An 18750-nucleotide genomic window follows, 5' to 3' on the forward strand; every position below is an offset into this window, starting at 1 on the left:
CAAACGCACAGCTCAGCATCCAGCCAACCACAGCTGGGCTGCCTCCACAGCAGCCCATGTAGCACCCTGATTTACTAAAGGCCAACGCTTTTTATCACAGCTCCCCGAGCTGCAAAGACCCCTCCCGAACCCCCGCGGGCCGAGGCAACAGCCGCGCCGCGCGGAGCAGAGCGGGATGGGGCGGGGGGCAGAGGGCGCGGGCTGCCCGCGGGTCTGTCCCTGTGTCGAGGCCCCGCCGCCTGCTCAGCGGCGCCGCCTGCTCAGCGGCACCGCCTGCTCCGGCACCGCCGGCACAGCGGCCCCACCGCCGGCACAGGGCCCCACCGCCGGCACAGCGGCCCCGCCTACTCAGCGGCACGGCCGGCACAGCGGCACCGCCAGTACCGCGGCCGCCCGCTCCGGCACGGCCGGCACAGCGGCCCCACCGCGGAAGCCGCGGCAGCTGCCGGGAAGCAGCCGGCGGCAGCGGGAGCGCGGGTCAGCGGCGCGCTGGGAAGGGGCGCGGCCGGAAGAGGCGGGCTCATCTCCCGGGTGACCGGAGGCCGACATGGCGGCGCGGGAGGGGGCAGCGCGCTCCCGGCTTTGAATGAGGGGCGGCCGGCCAGGGCGCAGGCTGCGGGAGCGGCCCTCGGCGCCCCGCGCCCCCCGGAGCGCCCTTCCGCGGCGGGCAGGTGAGCGGCGGCCCGCGTCCTTCTGCCGGTGCTGCTTCCGCCTCGCTTCGCCTTCCTGCGGCGCGGCTGGGCAGGGGCCCGCTCTCGGCCCTTTCCCGCCTAGGGCAGGCCCCGCTGTTCTTCCCCAGAAGCGCTCCCCGCTGCTCCCCTCCGTGCTGGGGACGCCGCGTGGCCGCGGGCGCGCCTGCTCCGCGCGGGGCTCGCCCGCAGGCAGGCCTGCCCGGGGGCGCGGGGCCCGCGGTCGCCCCGCGTCTGCTCGGTGCGGGGCACGGCGGGGAGGGGGCACCTCACGGGCTGGGCAAGGCGACTGAGGAGGAGATGGGCAGCGTTTGGGGCCCGCGGGGCTTGGCACCCGCTGGGGAAACGCGGCAGGAGCACGTCCTGTCAGAGCTGGCGGCTTTAAGCATTTCTGGTGCTTGTCGGGGATCTGTGGGACCGCGCTTCTTGGGGTTACCGAGTGTGAGGCTTTCCTTTGTTTCTGCTGACTGACAGATGGCGTGGAAGTTAACGTGAAAGTCGCTTAGTACAGTTTTGAAGACTTAAGAATCTCTAACAGATCACAGAAAACTTAGGTGCTGCCGTCTGGCCTCGGTGCTGCCTGTAGTTGAACACTTGAGCCCGGGCTGTTCTGTAGAATGATGGGGCGCTATTTAATGGTCATGAATTCTCAATGTGTCTGAGTTGCACATATAATGTGCACAGCATAGCTTGCTGCTTTGTAGTCCTTCTGGAAGTACTGACATGCTTTGTGGAGATTTCTTTAAGCCCTCTTACACAGCATGTCTTGTAGTGTATCTTGATTGTAAAATAGCAGGTGCTTGTTGAGACAGCTGATGTTGCAAGATGATTTTATGGTGCTGATGATGAGGGTGTGTTAGTTTTTCATCTCTGGCTTTCCGTATAGCTACAGATAACTAAAGTCCAGGATGACTAATAATGACTGGAACAGAACTAGGGTCTCTTGAACTGTGGTTCTGTGCCTGAGAGCTTCTCAGTGTTGTGATTTAGTGCATTATGTCAAAGACTCTGCAAATGTGAACAAAGTTGAAGTGAGTATCATGGGATTGCATGACTTCAATCCTTGTGTTCTGCATGCTGGTTTTTCAGAAGGCAGTGGTTTATATAGATAAGAATTGTCAAAGAATGATAAGTCAGTGGACATGGACCTTTTTTTTTAACTAACATTGCCTTGTAAAAATAGAAGTTAGAATTTCTAATTCAGAACAGAGAGCTTCATGAGTTCATGTGAACCAGATTGGAACTATGCTCGATTTCTTGCAGAGGAAGGGGTGAGACAAGGTGGTATTACTATAGAAGTTTTGTGGGTTTAAGAGTAGCATGCTTTAGAAGAAGTTGAAACTCCCTATGTCGTGTGATGGAGTTTTGGGTGTCCAGGAATAACTTGGTAATCACCAGCATGCACCAGTTTTTAACTGCCTTTAATTAAAGAAGCACACATTCCATCTTGAATTTTGGTATCTTCTGCAGCTCCTGATAGTCTTGAAATCTCTTGCTGGGTTTGAGCACCTTGGATCACTTAGTTCACAGGTAGAGGAGTCTTTTCCCAGCTACCTGGAGCATTAGTGTTGCAACTACAGTATATATTACAGACATCCACCAACTACCTACTTGTAGGTAGACAGGAGGTGCCTCCTAATCTTTCCTTTGGATTCTGCTCCTTTGTCTCATGCCATAGTAGCATGGCTTCAGGGTTCAGTCATGTTGCCATTTAACCTATCAACTAGGTGTTGGAGACATTGACAGGTTCTTTCCTTCTGCCTTTGTGTTCTAAATATTATGTCTCTATATAAAGTGATAAACAAGCAAGCAAACAAAACACAAACACAGAAATCAGTCAGGAAGAAGGGAATATAACCTTCTCATTAGGCTACAAGACTCATGATTACTCACTTTGAAATGCAGTAGGTGCTGATTGTGTCTTTCAGTACCTGACTGAATGCTGTTCCTGAATCATTATGTTGACCTTTTTAAAATACAGAAAGACTTTGTACATGCTGTCATGTACATGATTTGGAGGAGGATTTGTGTGCTTAAAAATAAATAGTTTTTTTAGCTCTGTCTAGTAACCTTCTTAGAATTCCATCTCCCTATAAACCTACTTAGGCATCTGCAGATAGATGTGGCCACTCTACTTTTGTAAAATTTCATACAAAATAAACTTCTAAGAAATCCTGTCCTTAACAGTGAAACTTTGGACTAGTCTTATGGTACTTGCTAGTGAAGACACACTGGTTCAGCTGTGCTTTTGTGGAGTTTTGGTTCTGACATATGTAAGCACTTAAGGCTATGTTAGTCTTTTGTACTAGGAAGTGAACTTCTCATTTTGCTTTAGAAGTGTGAGGCTTTTTCTGTGGCTTTTTATGTAAATATGTAGTTGGCAGGGAACCTTTCAGTTTCAGACATTATTTTTAGTCTTGGTTTAGACACCATCCTTTGGCTATTTAGCTAGCTGTGTTTAATGTAAGTTAAAGTCACTGTGTCTTCATGTATTCATTGCAGAGTCACAGGTGAGCTGATGTTAAAGAATGTAATCAATTCAGAAAGCACTGGTAATTTAAGACAGAAATTTTGAAGATGGAGACCCCTAAATAAAACTACTCAGTAACAATCAATCCTCATTGTAGAGGAACAGAGGAGAGAAGGATAGGTGCTCTGTGAGTGTTTTAACATCTTTTTCACTGACAGTAGGAGCTGAGCTCTCTAAGAAGGAACAAGCCTCTAGAGCGATTTTAGTGTCACAAAATGACTTTATTTTAGAATTGGCTTGGTCTTATGAAATAGTGTTTAAGTGGCACATTTAGGTATGCGAAATTACATATGAAAGAGGAAGTGCTTCCCCACATGACAACATGCTCCTTGTACAGTGATGGCCAGTAAGAGTCTTGCTTATTGATCCACAGTTAACTGGCTCAGATGGACTACGTGTGCCACGGATGATTTGAGGGTTTGTGTCAGCGAAGTCAGAGGTGCCAAAGTTCTAATGAGGCCACTGCTGCAAGCTGAAAGCAATTGAAAAATGCTTCAGTTCAGTAAACTTCTGAATTTTCCCTCTCTTTACTGTATTTCTTTTATGGATCTATAGAATGTTTTCAGGGATGAGTTGCCTCATTCTTCTGATCTGGGTCTAATGTGTTTCACATCTTACTGCTGCTGTGCTTTAATCCTTTCTGTGCTCATTTTCCATGTAAGCAACTGCTGTGATTTTTTTTTTTTTTTTTTACCAATAAAAGCAGTATGAGCTACACGAGTCAAACTCCAGCTAAATTTAAAACTGTTGCATTAACTGATAGAACCAAATTAATTAGGATACATGTCCTGATTTATTTGCTTTCTGTTGTAATGGAACTTAAAGGTTCAGTTGACAGGAAGTCTGATAAATGTAATATATTAGAAGCAATCTCACTAATGGGAGAAGGAAAGTTCCATCTCATTTTACAAATGGGAAGCTGAGGCATGAGGCGTGTTATGCACAACAGTGTATCAGGCTGACAGACAATCTTAACGGATTTCCTGAATTCTAGTCTAGTGTTTCACCTTTGCCATCTGTTCAGAAACGTTATAGGACTGTATATGTCTCTGTGCCATCCTGCATCATAGTTTGCTGCTGGTGTAATTGTAGTTCCTTTTGGGATTGATTATCAAGGAAAGGCTTAAGAAAAGAAAGGAAAGAAGGATGTGGCCCTGCCATTAAGCATTATGCTGTCTGGTATTATTTCCCATTCATGGAGCACATGGCTGTGCTTCTTGACAGTGTTTGAGAAAAATGGGCAAGAGAAGAATGAACACTTTGTTTCACTTAAAGTTTACACAGTTGTTTACCATTACACAAGTTTAGTGTAATGGTATGAGGAGAATTAAGTTTGCAGTAAACTCAAGAAATGCCAAGGTTCCACATGTACATATTTATTCATGCTAGTGCTTCAGAATATAAAATTATTTACCTTTGAGAAAATTAAATAAATTTAAAACCAAACCAAACAAAAAAAAAAAAAAAACAACAAAACCACAAACCCAAACTAACCAAGCATAACCCTAAGGGCACAAAAAAAACCCCTCAAAACCTTTAGCTAACCTTTAACTTTTCTTTTTGGGTAGTGCTATCCTTAGAGCAACACTGCAAATGCTTCAAGTGCTACTTCAGACACTGGGAAGAATGCTTGACTTGTCTTAATATTGAGCCAATAATTTATTCACAATCCCTTTTTAAACAACTTTTAGCATATTGCGAAAATTAATGTATATATACTGCTTCATGTCTTAATTAGCAGTATAAAAACTGGTTACACTGAGGAAAGTACTCTTTAAATGTAGATGATTGCTAGTACTACTATGGCTAGCTGACAGCATATTGTTGCTGAAACTCTGGTTGTGCATCATACGTACTATCTGTAGTGTCCAGAGCTTAACTTAATTGGGAAACCTGCAGTGAAGAGGCAGGCTAGACAGTACTTACTGTCTTGAAAGGTCTAGCACTGCCAGAGTTGAAGTGAAATGCAGCTCTAACACAAATACATAATGTGATTGCGTGTCTCAGAAACTTTTGCGTGACACCTAGAAAGTGGAAAGGGACAAGTTACCTGACAGCTATTAAACCCTGGCAAACAGGCATACAGGTGATACTGGAAGAGTAGTCACTCATGTATAGGAATGATGTGGGACAAAAGGATTAAGTTCTGGTGGCTAACTTTTGTCAGCAGTGGACTTCACAAGCTTGCAAGACAGAATTATTGTGGATTCTGTTGGGGCTTTTTGTTGTTGTTTATATTGAGCCAATAGCGTATGCAATTTGGTATATAAAAAATGGGGATGAATTGGAAAACTGAGGTTATATATATGTAACTGATTTACAATATATGCAACTGATACATGAATATTGTTTTAGTTTTAGTTTTGCACTTAGGTAGTAAACTTCCCAGTTCTCCCAGTACCAGACTCTTGACTAATCCATTCTTCTCTCACCTAGATATTGTCAAAATTGCTTATTCTGGAAGGTACGGAAGTGCTTGAGCACCATATGAAATGCTAGTCTTACCTTTAAAACTAAAACCTAAATGTGTTGTACGGTGTCTGCTGTTCTTGCTTCTTTGTGGGAAATTTGACTGTTTCCTGTTAGATCAAGAGCCCATTTAATGCCCACTCTCGTATAAGGTTCTCTAAATTTTTTAAGTCTTCCGTGAAAGGAGACTAAGACAATAGTAGTGTTGAAGTAGAGGTGAAGTGTGTCCTATGAGGCCTTTCTCTTGCACTAGAGCGTGGTAGTGTGGTCTCTAATTTGGCATTTACTCATTGACTTAAGCCTTCCCTTTTACAGTAAAAGAGCCTGTTTGTTCAATAGTGATTTCTCAGCAGAAATTCTAGATCTGGTCTGTATGTGAAGCAGTATTTCCAGGACTATATTTATATAGTGTTTAATACTAGTTACATTATCTAACAAATGAGCACCGATAAAAAATAAGCTCCATGAAGCTCACAAATCCCATTATGTACTTTTTAATAAAATCCTCAGGGCAGTATTGGAGCAGCCTACCTAATGATCCACCTTCCTGACTTCCTAACTTAAAGCCTGGAATATAGAAAGTGATTTAAATGCCATAGCATATTTGAAATCAAGCTGTCCTTCCATGGAGTACTCATGGCCTGAGGAAAATGTCACAGGGCTGCCTTCTCTTCTCACCAGGAGGTATGTTAAACTTGCAACAGAAAATGTTACACGTGTAGACGTATATAATGAAAACCTATTTGTGAAGCCTAACCTCTTATTCTTTACTCTGAAATGTTCACCTCTAGAAGAGAGAAGGATCCTTGAATTACAGCAGATTGTTCTGATTCAGTCTGTACCTGTGTAAGGGAATCTGTTGGAATAGTGTGAAATACTGAGTATGAATTATCTAGATTATCAAATTGACACTGAAACAAGCCTTAAATGGCTTCAGCCAAAGATGTTTTTTTTTTCTTGTCTGGGTTTGCCAGTCTGGAACAGGAATACTCATAGATCCAGGGGTTAACTCCTGCGATAGTACACCCAGGTTGAACAGTCTTTGCTGATGATTTTTCAGTGACACTGGTTGTAAAATAAACAGTGTTTGTTCTCATCATACATTTCCATCAAAATGGAAGCCAGACTTAAACAGCCAATTTTGGGTTTTGATTTAATGACTAAATTTATAATTTGTATGTGCAAGACTTGCTCATGCAAATGTGAACTTCTTTCTGATGATTAGTCTGTTATTCTTGCATTCCTAGTGTTCAGTGCCATTGTTAGTGCATAAACCAGCAGCTGTGCAGTCACTGCGTTTGATTGCCTGCACTTCCCCTTTTAAAGTATCTCTAACTGTGACTTTACATGTGATTCTGTGCTGTTTCTTTAAAGGCTGTATATATTCAGTACTTGCATTATTTACCTCACTGAAATGTCCTGATAGTAGGTAGGTAGTGTCTGTGCTCCAGGTACATCCTCTCTCTTCTTGCATTAATATAGTTTCATAGAATGCTTCTTGCTTATCAGCAGCTAAGAAGTTGACTTTAAGAACCGTGTAAATATGTATAATCCTCTATATCTAACTTCTTTTCTTTTGCAGGGAGGGTTTCTCACCATGGCCATAACACAGTTTCGACTCTTTAAAATCTGTACTTGCCTGGCAGCAGTGCTTTCTTTCATTAAAAAGTTAATATGCAGGTAAACAAGTGTGATCAAATTTGGTTACCTTGTCTTTTTTAATTACAAGTTCTTGCACTTCTTTCCTTCTCCCAACATCTACCCACCACTTTTCCCAGTTCTGATTTTACTAATTGCAAAACAAGACAGATAAAAATTAAGTCAACATTCATGCTTTAATCTTCATATTCCTTCAGAATTCAAAAGTTTACGTTGTGCAGTTGTGAGTGTAATATGTGGTATGATAGCTCTAATGAGTGTTTTCTAAACAACTATGGCAGGGTTTTAAAAATGCCTTTTAAAAGTATCCCATGTTAAAGCAAAATTGTTCTTTGCATTTTTTGTAAGTACTTGACAAGTGATACTTTGTTTTTTAAGAGACTTGATTAAAGGCAGCACCTATCAAGTCATCAGTCAGTAAGCTTTCATTATAAATGTGTGATTCTGATCCTGCTTTGTCAAGAAACAGTTGCCTAAGACTTCAGATTCTTCTGCCTGTTGAAGGTTCTTTGAAAAGTTTGGGAAAGAGTGATTAAAGTTCATGGAAACTTTTTTCTTTGTTTTTTAATGAACAGAATTTATTTTTTGTTTACTCTTGTAAGTCATACATAGTGATCTTTTGAGTTGTAGACCCATGAACATAGTGGTGTAGTACCTAGAAGCATTCAAAATCTCTCAAGAGTTACAGTTGTATATTAGTAGAGTTAAATAGAACAGGAGCAGATTACCTGAGGTACCTCTCAGCTCTGCTGTCTCTGCTGGGAAGTACTGCTGCTTCTTGCCACTCTTGCAGAATGTTGTTTTACATAAACAAATAGCCATTTAGAGAAATGTATTGTTTTGTTTATGATAGCTACTACTTTGCCAGTGAGGTTAAATCATATGCAGAATATGTGGTAGACGCAAATTATATGTCTGTTTCCTGTTCACCTTACTTATCCCAAGAATAAGAGGCAGCTCTGAACTGGTTGGTAAATTCACTACAGATATAGTGAAGTTTTACAGAGATATAGTTTAATGCTGCATGCAACTGTATAGATGTCAGCCTTAGTTCTGTAATTTCAATTCCAAATTAAATTAAGAATACTTGTTGTATAAGTTCTAAAAGAAATCAAAACACCGAGCTGATGATAGCTTCTGTGTTATGTAGACCCTTCATCTCTCTAAGCGTTGATAGCTTTTATAAGCAGATAATTGTTTAGTAGGTGTCATGACAGTATTTTCCTCAGTTTTTCAACTTCTGAATGAAACAAAACCTTGAAATTAACAGACAAGGAAGTGTTTGAGAGTAAAAAGAACTTTTCTTCCGTGAACAGCAGTTAGTTGAGAGAATTAAAACTTAAAATATTTCACATAAGCAAGTCAGTGGATGAAATTAGTTCAGTCCATTAACTACAGATGTTTCTTCTGTTTAATGTTAGCTGCAAAGCATGGCTTGGACATTCTTTTCCTGTAATGCTCCCCTGCATATGAGTGTGCCCAATAACCAGCAAACATGATTTAATTAAACATGCATTTTGAATTGATGGTTATGAACTTGTGCTTATTTAGATTATTTAGTTTACATTAGGTTTTCTTTTAAACAAGTGTCTGTAGAGATCATGCATCTTTCTGGTAGCGTAAAGCCTACATGTCATACTAGTCATCTCTTTAGTTAAAACTTTTAATAAAAGCCTGTTTGAATCTACTGTTTCCAGGAAATTAAAGATATAAAAAGAAATAAAACTTCACTCTGTTTAAAATCTCTAGATAGCTTCTCCAGCTGAGAAATCCGAATACTGTTAATTAGTAAATAGAAACAAAACCCAAGAGCAGCATCTTACTCCCATTGTAGAAAAAGAAGTGGAGATACATAGCCTTCCTGAGTGCTGCCCTGTATAGCATGTTCTTTCCCATGTTTCCCATGTATGACAGAAGCTGTTGTCTGTGTAATCATTTTGGCTAGATGAATGTTTGCTATAAACCACTTGCTGGAGTCTTCTACATCTTATAAATAGGGAAATGCATAGGGAAATAATTGCAGAAGGGATGGCTTAGCGTAGTATTAAAGATACATATGGTATACAGGTCTGAAGGATGTTTCCAAGCTTGGGTTTCCTTTAGACACATCAACTAAATCTAGTCAGCCAGAACCAGAAGTCTCTAATATGTCTGAAGAAACAGCATTTTCACTTTACCCGTAGACTTGCTTTTCGCTTTAAAGGAACAGTTTTTAAGGGTCTAGAGTTACTTACGTAAAACTTGAATATTTGATGATAGCACATGATCTATGTAGCTAGGTAGATCTAGGTAGAATCTGTTGGGCTTAAAGTAAGAAAATGTATGTGTAATCAGTCACCAGCATGGGAGAGGTGGTATTACAAGCAATTTGGCAATTCTGAGTTAATGGTAGAATGTTCTATAATAGTAAAAATACTGGATACGAACTCAAAATTATAGTTTCCCAGTTTATTCTCATCAGTAATAATAAAAAGTTAGGTTTTCTAAGCTGTATAAAGTCAGTTACATGACTGCCTTGCTATAGGAAATTGCACAACTTGGGGTAAAAAAATGAGTGTGACCTTGAATTTCATTCTCTTGTATTGTAAGGTTTTAAAATATAGTGAATGTCAGCTAAGAATATTTTAATTATTATTGATCTTTGAATGGTGTCATTAAGTAAACATCTAGGTGTTTTATTTGCATTAGTGTTCAGTGAAAATTATTTGATGCAGCTGCTGAAATGCTTTAATTAAAACTTGTTTAAGTAAGTAGAAGCATGTATTGAACAGAAGCTGTTGATTCGCATAATCTTGTAATACCTCTGTTTAAACTTTGAAGGGAAGTGCTTTAGAGGCACTTTCAAATCAAGCAGCATAGAAAGTGGTTTGTTAGACACAGCATCTAAGACAAGTAGAAATACTTCTCAGTTTACAGTAGAAATGGTTATCATTAAACAGATGTAGATCAATAGTGCTTGTCTTTTAGTGCTTTTAGATTAAATAGTGCTTTTAGATTAAATAGTGCTTTTAGATTGTCACTGACAATCTAAAAATGGGAGCTGTCTATATGTAAGTAATGGAGTTCATTTGTCCATTTTCGTAGTTTGAAATTGCTTCTCCTCCATTTCCACTGCAGTTTAAAAAGTAAATTAGAAATTCTTGTAAACACTACTTTCAATTCATGATGAAATTCCTTTGTGTAGCAAACTTTTACTGGCAGTAGTTAATACTAAAGTAGCTTAAGGACTGAATGTTTTAGCCATGACTGTTTTCAGTAGTGCTGTTCTCAGACTTCCTTTTTGTTCTTTTTAAACTTAGTGCTCATGTTTTCAGAGCTTGGAGGAATCCTACATTTTTCTTTCAGGTCTGGAAGAGGGCGAAAGTTAAGTGGAGACCAAATAACTTTACCAACCACAGTGGATTATTCATCTGTTCCTAAACAGGTAATTGCTTAAGCGGTAGGTCGCTTTATAAATAATCACTTAACATGGTGTTTATACCAGTCCTAGAATGTGATCAGTATATATCTTATGATATTATTATTATATATGCTATATTATATGAAGAATATATCTTAGCAAGTTAAAGACAAGTTTTTACTTGCAGATAATATTAACTTGTACCATATACTTCCTCTTCAGCCTGAAGTAGAAGACTGGTCATCATGGGATGAAGATGCACCTACCAGTGTGAAGATTGAAGGTGGTAATGGTAATGTGGCTGCTCAGCAGAATCCTTTGGAACAAATGGAACCTGATTATTTCAAAGATATGACACCAACTATAAGAAAAACTCAAAAAGTAAGTATTGTACTTTCAGCTCTGCTTACTGAGGGTTTACCTTCTTTTAAACTAGGCTATAAATAAATTGGAAACATAAAGTGCTGCTGGCAAAATTAAGCTGTCCTATTGAAATGAGATCAGGTGCTGATATGTAGTCTAACATGTCTAATTAAAAATACTGACTCTTTGAGATCTTGGTGAATGTGATGCTAGTTCACATTTACACCTTTAGTGTTATAGAAAACTTATGATTTCATAGTCTGAGGGCTCTGGGAAATATAATGTGAGAGCTCTCAAGTCAAGTTCTGAAAATGGAACTACTGCACTAAGATACTTGTGCTTATTCCCTTCTGTTATTTGAACAGAGACATTCCATGTTCTGCTGTACTGAAGTTGGAGGTAGCAGCACTGCCATTTCAGGAAACAATTCACCAAGTTGTATTGGGGAGGCTGGAATTAGGAAGCTGATATTTCAGAATAGCTTGCTCTTCAGATACCCATTTTTATGACGGAGACGACAGAGGGGCATATCCACAAGAGCATGGACACTGTAAATAAATGCTGAATAAGCTTCTGGTAGCTGCAAGATTTGTTTATATGTGGAAGTCTTCCAGCTGGTTACTTACAGCACTTTGAGTCAATTGGAAAACCCTTTACGCAACAAAGGCAGTCAAATACTGAAACGTATTACCAGAGAGGTTGTGCAGGCTCCATCTCTAGAAGTTTTCAAGATCCAGGTGGCTTAGTCCTGAGTACCTTCATCAGCCTCTGAACTGACAGTGCTTTGAGGTGGAAGCTGTATTTCAGACCTCCTGAGACCCTTTTCAACCTGAATCTTCTTGTGGTCCTATGAACTGGAGATGATACTGGGGTCAATTTTCTGTGCATTCAGGATCTGCTGCATTCTGTGGAACAAATTCTGCTAAGGATTTTGATTTCCCAAAATCTGGGGGCAGAGGTGCCTCTGCAGAGATGGATTTCTCCTCAAGAAGAGTTCACGCTGCTTGAGTACTATATACTGGGATTAGTTTAAATGTACCTTTAGGGGTGACTGCAGGCACTGCAAAAACATTCCTGCTAGCTTCACCTTGTTGCCACCATCAAATAGGAATTTGTTTGTTTCCATCTAATCTGAGCTAAAAGTAAACCCCAGGATCAGAGGTGGAATCTACCAGTGTTACCACTCCTATCTACGATGTATGAAAATGGAATCTCAGTCAAATAACGGTGTCTGTCATTGCTAAATAAGATGGTTTAGTCTGTTGCCTTTCTTGCATTTGTATTAGCATTTGTACAGTCAGTGGATCTGGGAATCTGCCTCTTTTTGAATTGGCAGAGGCATAAAGTAGGCTGAATGAAATAAGTAAGTTCATATCTTGAGTTCCAGACACATAAGGGATACATGATTTTAGCCACTGTCTTGAATTTGCTAATAAGCCTTTTCGGGGAAGCATTAGTGTGTGTTTTTGAGCCAAATCAGTACAGAGCTTTACCAGTTAATGTGATAGTAAATTACATTGCAGGTATTGAAACTTCTGCACAGGTATGCTACTGAAGTAACTAAGATTGCTCCATGTTCCAAAGCAGTGTAGCTGTGCGGACAGCACTGTCCTCAGGAGTAGTACCTTTCATGGAAACAGGGTTTATCCAAGGAATATGTCATGTAATTAGTAGCTTATATGAGTACTGGGAGATGTGTCTGTTAGATCTGTAATCACAGATTGAGTCACATTAAGTCATGTGACTTAAGTAAAAGCTGGTGGGAGAAGGAGGGAGTATTTGTGCCTTTTGCATTTAGCTTCTCTCAGCAGTTCCTCTGGCTTTACAGCTCCCAGATCCTGAACAAGTTTGAGGCACTGTGTGGTGTTGTATATCTGTATCCTCACAGGTACAGAGTTAGATGATCACCAAGGAACCTGTGCAGTGCTTTAACTCACCACTTTCCTTTTTTTTTTTTTTCCAGATAGTTATTAAAAAGCGAGAGCCTTTAAATTTTGGGATACCAGAGGGAAACACGGGATTCTCTAGCAGACTAGCAGCTACACAAGATATTCCTTTTATTCACCAGTCTGTAAGTATGTTCTAAGTATTGATCTTATACTTGACAGTTAGATGACTGTTGTGTAGGAGAATGAATAGTCTGCCTAAGGTCTGCATTGTGGGAAGCAAGAGGAATAAATTGTTTTAAAATTGAGTATTTGGTTCAAAGCAATGAAGTAGTTAATCTAATTTTAACTAATGTATTCTACCGAGAAACTTAACAGATCAGTGATGAAAAGGTAAGAAGCTTCCAAACACTTGTATAATCGTCTAAAGCAACAGACTATACATTTGGGGTTTTCTTGATTATACACAGTAAGTTTGTAACAGAAAGGTAGAAGGCTTTTCTGTTTCTTTTTCTTTTTGAAAGCCTCTGGGTTACCTTGGACCCGTTTTTAACTTTCTTCAGGGAAGTCCCTTTCTGTAGGGATTGTGTTCTAACAGTCTCCTCATTTTTCTGTTCTTCAGCCTTTTTAAAAATAGACTGGTTACCCAACAGCCTGGCTATTTAGAGGGAGATGCTCTCCCTCCCTTCCCGTCTGCCTTCTTTAATGGTGCTTCTGCTTTGTTCAATGTAGTGCACAGAAGGGTCTCGTCAGAAAGCAGTACAGAAGGTTAGAACCCTAGACAGTCTATAATGCAAATAATTCAGGAAGGGAATTCTAGTGAGGAAAAGCAGCACTCAAGAGACAGTGGACACACCAACATGTGAATATATGTGTTGGTTTGTCCATGCAGCTTCCAGAAATCTACTTTCTAGTCATTTCAGCTGCTCAACTTATTAGCTGAAAAGTATCACCGTATCTCAGATATTTCTGGAAGTCTGAGGCATTGAAGGTAAAAATAAGTGTTTTATCTCATTTTTTCATGTTTTCTTTTGTTTCAGCCTGAACTGGGGGACTTGGATACTTGGCAAGAAAATACTAATGCCTGGGAAGAAGAGGAAGATGCTGCCTGGCAGGCAGAAGAAGTTCTTAGGTAACTGAAAATAATGTAACACCGTGTAAACTTATCACATAGAATCATATAATAGGGTTGGAAAGGACCTTAAGATCATCTAGTTCCAACCCCCCTGCCATGGGCAGGGATGCCTCATCTCTGTCCAGTCTGGCCTTGAACACTGCCAGGGATGGAGCATTTGCCACTTCTTTGGGCAACCTGTTCCAGTGCTTCACCACCCTCACAATGAAATAAGCTAACTCCCATACCAAATAAAAGTGGAAATTTTATCCTTTTAATAAAAACCATCACACAAACCACTTCATCCTGTACAGTTCACAAGGTATCATAACAGCATATTTACATTTTCAAATTTGCTTTCTTGGTTCTTTGTCAGTGGTGTCATAATCAGACGTGAAAGAATCAAATGGAGGTTGTTTTATTGTAACTTTTCTGATAAGGGCTAAGAATTTTTAATCAGTTCTTAATACAAATGATTTTTATGCATCTGAGCTCTATGTAACTGGTACTGGGCAGGATGCATTTTGGATCTAATTAATTTAGTAGATGAGATAGTAGGGGAAATTGCAAAAAAGCATTCTGGTCAACTAGTTATTGTAACAATTGGGAAAGTTTACTTTTCTCAACCAGTAGAATAAGGGGGAAGTCACCAGCACCCTTTTGATCCATTAATGATAGACAGTAAATTCAAGCAATTCTAATAGCGTCAGTCTTCCTCTGCAGCAGCTTCACATGTGAGAATATGGTTGTAAGGCAAATATTTTTGTGAACTTAATCAGATACCTGTAGGTATACACTGGTCAACAGCTTGGGTGATTTCTTTTTTGAACTTCAGTGCTAAAGCTCTTCTACCTCTTGTCTTTCACTAATGGATCACAGGAGTACGAGCTTTGTGATGTGATGATGTGGCTTGGGGCTGGTTTTGTTCTAAAGATAATACCTTTTCCCATAAAGAATACCAGTAGACTCAGTAAGCGCTTTAATCTCTGAAGTGCAGTCTGTTGAGACTCAATCTGTGGTGCCTCAGACAAAGAAAATGAAAGAGTGAAAAATGCTGCTTGTTTTTATTTTTATTTTTTTTTTATCTTTAACTGAGAAATGAGCCAGCTACTTTTGCTGACTGCAGAAGCTGTGTTGTACTTTACTTAACCCTTGCCACATTCAATTACAGACATTTTCAGGACTCTGAAAAGAAGTATTCAAACTTTCCAAAGCAGGGTCTTGTCTTACATAGAGTAAAAAGTAGTTTTCTCACAAGCTCCATTTTTCCAAGTGTCATCCTGTTTGGTTGAAGCTGTCCTAACAATTCCAGCCTGCCGTCTTTACTATTAAGAGGTTTCAGCTCAAGTGGTTAATTTTCATAGAATTATTTTGTGGCCCCACTAGAAATATCAAACTTTACCAGTTTTAGAAGAGATGTGTATGTGTCCGAATACTTCAAATTCATGGAGCAAACACGACGAGAAGTGTAACTGTCTGTATTACGTAGTGCTTGGCCAGCTATGAATGGCCGCCGCAGTACAACTGATCCTTGTGTAAGCTGTATCCCAGCTGTGTGAAGTAAAATTTTGTTTTGTTCATGATACACCAAATTACAATGGTTTTTTGTCATTGAAAAAAGTGCTGGCTGATTTCTAGCAAGATTGATAGGCGATACCTTCAGGACTTACAGTTTCTCTTGCAGTAGACATCTGTGATGTAATTAACATCTGACATTTAACATAACACTTAAGTATAGTACTTGACAGGACTGGCTTTGCATCCAATGGACTGTAGTAAGGAAGCGATCTGGAGTTTCTTCTTAATACTAGAAGACTGCATCTTGGTCTTATAGTCTGCTTTTGGGGCATTCTCCTCGCTTCCCAGCATGTTCTGGGCTGGGATACACTGAAATTTTCCAGTCAGTGTTGAATCAGTGTAGAAGATGATAAACTGGATTTTCAGTTAATTGAAGTTAGCTAGAGCTTAGTTTCTTCTGCAAATTGTAGATGCCTTTCTGTACCGTTAGACTTTCTAATACCAATGAAGTTGGTTTTTCCCATTGAGAACAGTTAAGCTAAGTGCTGGTGCATTTTTAGTTGTGTTGAAGTAAAAGACCTAAGGCATGAATACTTTCCTGGTTTAAACAAGTTGTATTATTCCATCCAAAGCCTGCTGAACGCCTTGCTTTGGAACTCAGAAAAAGTGAGTCAGATATGGCTGCAGTTTGTCTTGTGCTTTTCTTCCACTAAGAAAGGAAGTTTGGAATAGAGCTCAATGTTTTGAATGTTGACCGAGTAAAAGAGCCATGGAAAGGATATCACTTTGCAGCAAGCTGCTTGTTTATATTTTTTGGATGACTTCAGTTTCTCCATTTGAGGTGATGTAAAGGTCTCTCTCATTTGGGTGTAACTGAAGTCCAGTAAAACTACTCAGCCAGAAGAGGGCATGGAAACCACTTCTCTGCTCAGAGTTCAGCAGTATGCAGTTTTTAGCAGGGAGAAGAAACATGACCTGATATGACTTTCCTCACTTCAGAATGGCAAATGAATAGCATTGCTTAGCACCCCATGTAGCTTTTGGAATTCTTTAACATGCTGGCTGGTGTACATACAGCTTTTCCCCTTCTGCATCATTAAGTGGATGTGCACAGGTAATTTAGATACATTGAAAGTTAATGCTTTACTGCCCTGTCAGTTACGTTTCTGTATTCTTTTTTAATAAGTCTGTCCTTACTGAATCTGTGTTAAATTTCACCTTTTCAAGTTAATGAAGCTTCATGTTTGTTTTTACAGTCTTCCTGCAGGCTACTTAGTAAAATTTAAATATCTGATAAACTGAATCCAAAATGTAACTTCCTTATTCCATTCTAATACTACTTACGCAATACAAGGGAGAGAGCTACAATGTGCCACTCGGGGTATGGATCCGGTTGTTGAGCCTGTGCCACTTAGTGATGTGTTGTAGCTGTAGTGGGGAACAAAACAAGTGGAACTTTGTGTTGGTTTTGCCCTTTGCTCTAGTCAGCTCTATATTTATGGAAATTGGAAACCTTTTCCTGTAGACAAATTCTTCAAGCTAGCTGATAGTGATGTCCAGGGCTTTATAGCAGTGATGAGCAATAATGCCAAAAGGATGCACAGCTGAAGACTCTTACTTCATTTTCTTAAAGACTATTGTTTATGCTTGTAGTGAACACAAGAGTACAACACAGATCCTGAGCATGTGAAAGGGAGTGTTAGAAGTTATCATCTCATCTGATCATGAGGGAAAGTTTGTAGTACTTGCATTACCAAGAAGATAACTACTGATGCTTCTGCTGAGGGAAAGGGGGACATAAGTTGGTGTTCTAGACAAGTCAATTTTTTGTCTGAATTTGAAGAAACAGGTAATCTTAATAGTCAAAGCATTAGATAGCTGTTTATTCTTTTTCTAAATAGCTTTAGGCCTTATAATAGCCATACACTCTCACTGATTCTGTTAATCCCAATCTTTGAGAATTAAGTGGCTTTTAGATGGTAAAATAATTGAACAAATATTATTGCCCAAGACTAGATTAATCTGAAGAAAAAACAGGACTTCGGCACAATAAAAGAATAATGTTCTGAGTCTAACTACAGTAAACTGCCGCTTTGATTAGTTTGATTAGTTATAACAACCTATTTATTGATGTAATGACATCAATTAATGACAAAGGTATGACCATGCTAAAAATTGGTTTCCTGGTATTTAGTAATTCATGTTTTCTTTAATTACAGACAACAGAAGATAGCAGAAAGGGAAAAAAGAGCAGCAGAGCAGCAGCGGAAGAAAATGGAGAAAGAGGCCCAGAGGCTAATGAAAAAGGAACAAACCAAAATTGGTGTAAAACTGTCATAACAGAAACCAGGCATCAATAGCAGTGCCAGTGAAGAAGAGAATTTCAGCTCTGCAACATACGTATTGGTATTGATTTTAAGTATTTCTAGGACTTCAACATGCTGCTTGGTTTCAGTACATTCTTCAGGTCATCTTGGAATCCAGGATTCTCCTAAAATACCTTGAACTACTAGTTGGTTTTTAAAGGAGAAAAAGCCCACAGAAAATCATGCCTTGATGGAATCATGATTCCTGCTATTGTTCTATTCCAGCGCCGTTCTTTGCAGCAGAAGTGATTGAGCAGGGATGTCGATTGAAAGACACTCTAAATGAACAGCTGAAGTCTACAGAAAAGAATGTAAATATTCAGTGGTGGGAAATCTACTGTATTGTCTGTGCTTACCTGAAACATGTAATTAAACAGTTTTAAAGAACCCCTTTCTTGCTGCCTGGTAAAGAATGTCTGCTTTTGCCTTTTTTATAAAGGTATTTATAAATACTTCAGCGTTTTCCATGGGTGATCATGTTTTGACATGTGCAGAAGAAAAGCACTTGTTATAGATGACCTGTGACTCTACCCTGGTGGGTTATGCTGTGGTAGAGCACAAGTCAAAGCTGAACGCTGAAGTGGCACTATTGTCACTTTGTCGCTTGCAGCATCCTGTGCTGCCTTGACCATTTACACATAACACTGCTGTGGCATCACCATACAACAGCCGCTCATGCTGCTTCTTTCTTATGCAGGCGGATGTGAACACGGGGGAGCCATTTCATCACTTAAATATAGCGGTAAATTTGTATTT

General features: G+C 39.9%; 1 protein-coding gene across 3 annotated transcripts; it reads left to right on the plus strand.

Moving 5' to 3' along the window:
- The first annotated feature begins 582 nt into the window (after window positions 1-582).
- On the plus strand, window positions 583-18381 carry EBAG9 (estrogen receptor binding site associated antigen 9). Of its 3 annotated transcripts, XM_065668819.1 has the most exons (8): window positions 583-671; window positions 6199-6372; window positions 7271-7368; window positions 10693-10771; window positions 10970-11128; window positions 13074-13181; window positions 14037-14128; window positions 17848-18381. In XM_065668819.1, the coding sequence occupies exons 3-8, from the start codon at window positions 7286-7288 to the stop codon at window positions 17966-17968; spliced, it is 642 nt and encodes a 213-aa protein (XP_065524891.1). In that variant the 5' UTR covers window positions 583-671; window positions 6199-6372; window positions 7271-7285; the 3' UTR covers window positions 17969-18381. The 3 variants fall into 3 exon arrangements, with proteins under 3 accessions (XP_065524891.1, XP_065524892.1, XP_065524893.1); XM_065668820.1 differs by lacking the exon at window positions 6199-6372; XM_065668821.1 differs by lacking the exons at window positions 583-671; window positions 6199-6372 and having other exon boundaries at window positions 7301-7368; window positions 10647-10771.
- The last annotated feature ends 369 nt before the right edge of the window (window positions 18382-18750 follow it).

The sequence above is a fragment of the Lathamus discolor genome, chromosome 2 (assembly GCF_037157495.1).
Source record: "Lathamus discolor isolate bLatDis1 chromosome 2, bLatDis1.hap1, whole genome shotgun sequence".
Taxonomy (NCBI): domain Eukaryota; kingdom Metazoa; phylum Chordata; class Aves; order Psittaciformes; family Psittacidae; genus Lathamus; species Lathamus discolor.